The sequence below is a fragment of the Triticum dicoccoides genome, chromosome 2B (assembly GCF_002162155.2).
Source record: "Triticum dicoccoides isolate Atlit2015 ecotype Zavitan chromosome 2B, WEW_v2.0, whole genome shotgun sequence".
NCBI classification, from domain to species: Eukaryota; Viridiplantae; Streptophyta; class Magnoliopsida; order Poales; family Poaceae; genus Triticum; species Triticum dicoccoides.
The window spans coordinates 224,725,445-224,729,394 of NC_041383.1; the positions used below are offsets into that span (position 1 = coordinate 224,725,445).

General features: G+C 55.5%; 1 protein-coding gene across 1 annotated transcript; it reads left to right on the forward strand.

The window, feature by feature from the left end:
- Positions 1-220: 220 nt before the first annotated feature.
- LOC119363206 (protein BZR1 homolog 1-like) lies at positions 221-1,967 on the forward strand. Its single transcript, XM_037628522.1, has 2 exons — positions 221-718; positions 851-1,967. Exons 1-2 carry the CDS (start codon positions 461-463, stop codon positions 1,532-1,534), a joined length of 942 nt encoding a protein of 313 aa, XP_037484419.1. The 5' UTR covers positions 221-460; the 3' UTR covers positions 1,535-1,967.
- Positions 1,968-3,950: the final 1,983 nt, after the last annotated feature.

A 3,950-nucleotide genomic window follows, 5' to 3' on the forward strand; every position in this document is an offset into this window, starting at 1 on the left:
AAATCCCAACGCACCGGGCACAGGCACATGACACACGCAGAGCACCACTCGCACTCACCTCGCAGAGCGCAGTTCACACTCACCGTCCTCAAAAGCCGAGCCCGCCAAGAGGGAAAGAGGTAGGCCCAGCCCGGCCCGGACATCACCAGTAGAGAGAATCTGGCCAATCCAGTCGCAATAAAGCGGACGGGAGTCGCCGTAGTCTCCTCGTGAGCCAGCCCAGACGACCCCACACGAGACTACGAGAGAGAGAGAGAGCGCTCAGCTCAGCAAAACTCATCACACACCACGCCACTCCACGCCGCAGCTAGCCCAGCTCGCCTCCCGTCCCATACTGTAGCACCCCACCTCACCATTAAAGAAACGAGCTAGGCCAAGTGGAGAGAGAAGAGAGGGGACGGAGAGAGAGAGCTGCGGAGCAGAGCAGAGCAGCGAGGAGCAGGGGAGCTAGTAGGCTAGCATGACGTCCGGGGCGGCCCGGGCTGCGGCGGCGGCGGAGGCGGACGCCGGGCTGGGGCGGACGCCCACCTGGAAGGAGCGGGAGAACAACAAGCGGCGCGAGCGCCGGCGCCGGGCCATCGCCGCCAAGATCTTCACCGGCCTCCGCGCGCTCGGCAACTACAAGCTCCCCAAGCACTGCGACAACAACGAGGTGCTCAAGGAGCTCTGCCGCGAGGCCGGATGGGTCGTGGAGGACGACGGCACCACCTACCGCAAGGTGAGTGAGACCTCGTTTCTTTGTCTCGGGATCGAGATCGACCCCCCCTGTTTCTTCTCCCCCTCCATTTCCTGGATCTAGCTAGGCTTGCTTGGATGTGTAGATCTGATTGTGTGGTTCGATTCGTGGCAGGGATACAAGCCGCCGTCGTCCGGGCCGTTCGGTGGGGTCTCGTCGGCGGGCATGAGCCCCTGCTCGTCCTCGCAGCTGCTCAGTGCGCCGTCGTCGTCGTTCCCGAGCCCGGTGCCTTCCTACAACGCCAGCCCGGCGTCGTCGAGCTTCCCGAGCCCCACGCGCCTCGACAACCCGAGCCCCGCCTGCCTCCTCCCGTTCCTCCGTGGCCTCCCCAACCTGCCCCCGCTCCGGGTCTCCAACAGCGCGCCGGTGACGCCGCCGCTCTCGTCGCCGACGGCGTCGCGGCCGCCCAAGATCCTGAAGCCGGACTGGGAGGTGGACCCGTTCCGGCACCCGTTCTTCGCCCTATCCGCGCCGGCGAGCCCCACCCGTGGCCGCCGGCACGAGCACCCGGACACGATACCGGAGTGCGACGAGTCGGACGTCTCCACGGTGGACTCTGGCCGGTGGATCAGCTTCCAGATGGCCACGACGGCGCCGACGTCGCCCGCGTACAACCTCGTCAACCTAGGCGCCTCCAGCTCCAACTCCATGGAGTTGGATGGAATGGCGGGGGAGAGGGGCCGAAGCGGCCCGGAATTCGAGTTCGACAAGGGGAGGGTGACGCCGTGGGAAGGGGAGAGGATCCACGAGGTCGCCGCCGAGGAGCTTGAGCTCACCCTCGGCGTCGGCTCGAAATGACGGGCATCCGCGGAGCATTGCACTGGCACTCACAAATGCCAGCCAGAACTTGCCGGCCAGTGATCGAAAAAATGGTTTCTTTCATGAACCTCGAATCCTCATCAAAAGCACAAGCTAAATCGTGGTTGCTGTTGGATCGGCCATTGCTACTGCGATGTGGGCAATTCGTTCATTCTAGGGTTAGGGTATGGATGCATCTGTGGTTCGATTCCTAGGACAAGAGGAAAGGAATCAGAAACGATCGTTCATGCCAATCGGCTGGTCACGGATTGTTTCATTATTCATTCATGGATGTACGTAGCTACTAGCTGGGTTCCTCTTCTGCTTTTTGTTGTTTGTGTTCTTGCCATGCATGTGTATGTCCTCAAAATGTGTATGAGCTCATGTGGGGGAAAGTCCAGTAGAGTAAAAAGGTGGATGGAGTTGAGCTTTATGCCGTGACCTGAATTAATCTCTCTTTGACGCAGCAGGTAAACCGGTACATTGAGGGAGCTACTAGCAAGTTCATCTCTTTCACTTTTGACAGCGGGAGCATGCGTCGACCCGGCCACTAGCATGCAGATTCCCCGCCGTCACCGTCGGCACGCGAGCGATGGCATGGCATGGCATGTCTGCGCCGAGCACGGGGATTTGTCCGATCGGAGACCACTGTCGTTGTTGTACTCTGCAATTCGGCCGAAAAAACGTTGGAAAGAACGTGGCATATATCTGGAGAAGAGTAGCTCTATATCTGTGTATCCTCTTTCAGAAATCTTCAGCCCTGGATTGGCCTAGTTGCCTAGTTGGTGCACGCCAGGCGGTGGATGAGTCCAAAACTCCAATTAGCACTCTGTATGCGGTACGGAAAATGTGCCAATTGGCGGGGCCGCGACGGTGGCGTCGCACAGCCACAGAATCGTCACGCTCGTCCGCTTTCTAGGGCCGGCGGCGGCCAGGAACTGAAGCCCGTCGGATCCCCGATCGGGCTGTGGTTGCCCGGCTCCAGTCCTACAGTTTCTTCGTGCGATGGTGTGTGTGCTCGTGCGTGACGGGGCAACCACTCCGGCGGGCCGTGCGCCGGTCGAGCCGGGCGCGTGGGTCCTCCCCGCCGCGCATGTGCGTGTGTCCGGCGAGCGATCGCGCGTCGGCGTCGCGCAGCTGGCGGTGCACGTACGGGGTAAGGTTTGTTCCTGTTGGATTTCGGCGGGCACCGACCGGTGGGTGGTGGAGCCTTTTCTTTTCTATGCTAATCAGATGCTCCACCACTCGTGCACCGCGGCGACGACCAACCCACCGCTGGCCGTTCGTTAGCTGGGCGTGCCTGTGTCTGTGTGTGACGAGAATCCGGCTGTGATGTTACAGTATAGTACTAGTAGCAACCGCTCGGCGACCACGTACTACGTTCTGCGGCGGTATGCGGGTCGCTTTCATGGCGTATTTTGTGTTGGTCGTTGGTCTAGCGGACGCCGAGCTCGTGCCGTGACTGCGCTAACTGCCGTCATTTTGTCAAAGTATCTTCTGAAAGACTTAGTATACGTACTACTGTATGAGATAAAACACACATCGAATACAATCAAGACAATTAGCTCCCTAAGACATTTTAAGGAAAAAAACCATATAATCCATAATTCGTATTTGGGTGACCTGTATACTAAACCAATCAATATATTCATAATTTGGTGACCAGTTCAATTTGAACAAAATCCACAACAATAATTATGGAACGGAGGGAGTACTAATTTAGCACTTGGCTGTCACGGCCGGAACATGAGACATGATTCGTCAGACTTACCCGTCTACTTTCTTACATACTAGATGACCCGTTGCGCCCATGGCGCAAAAAGCGAGAGCAAGCCATGAAAGTGAGAGTGATTTAGAGCCAATTTAATAGATATTTAGGTACACAACGTTATACGGAGTATATTTCATTACATGGTAACATGATAGCTAAAGAAAGTTATGAGATCACTTGATGATAGCTTACATTGCCTTTATAAAGCAAACTATTTTAGCAGAGATGCATCATATAGATAGAGCTGGCCTCTTAACCCCTGGCCGAGTCTTGTATCTGCTGCCAGTAGGAAAGACATGAAGGCGGTGATATTAGGTAGAGCCATCACTGCATGTTCCATCAATATTGACCATGATTTCATCGTCTAAACAACTCTTCATGTAGGTGTGTTTGGTTCCTGTGGACCAGGTTCCGATATTGTTGTCCTTCATTTTGCTATACATTCCAAATCTTTTTTCCTGCCTGCAATTAAGCCATTGCTCTAAAATATATTAGTTCTCCCACACACACCATTTCTTTTGCCTTGGCAAAAGATAAATTGCAAACAGACAAATTTATGAAAAAAAACGCCACCCATATACGTAAACATGGTCAGATTAATATCAGCACACATGCATCTCTAATAAATGTTTGCTCTCTCTTACT

Bases quoted from the DNA above. Each gene is read 5' to 3' on its own strand.
- LOC119363206 (XM_037628522.1), top strand. From the start codon at position 461: ATGACGTCCGGGGCGGCCCGGGCTGCGGCGGCGGCGGAGGCGGACGCC. The intron at 719-850 runs GTGAGTGAGACC...GATTCGTGGCAG, and splicing joins ACGGCACCACCTACCGCAAG to GGATACAAGCCGCCGTCGTC.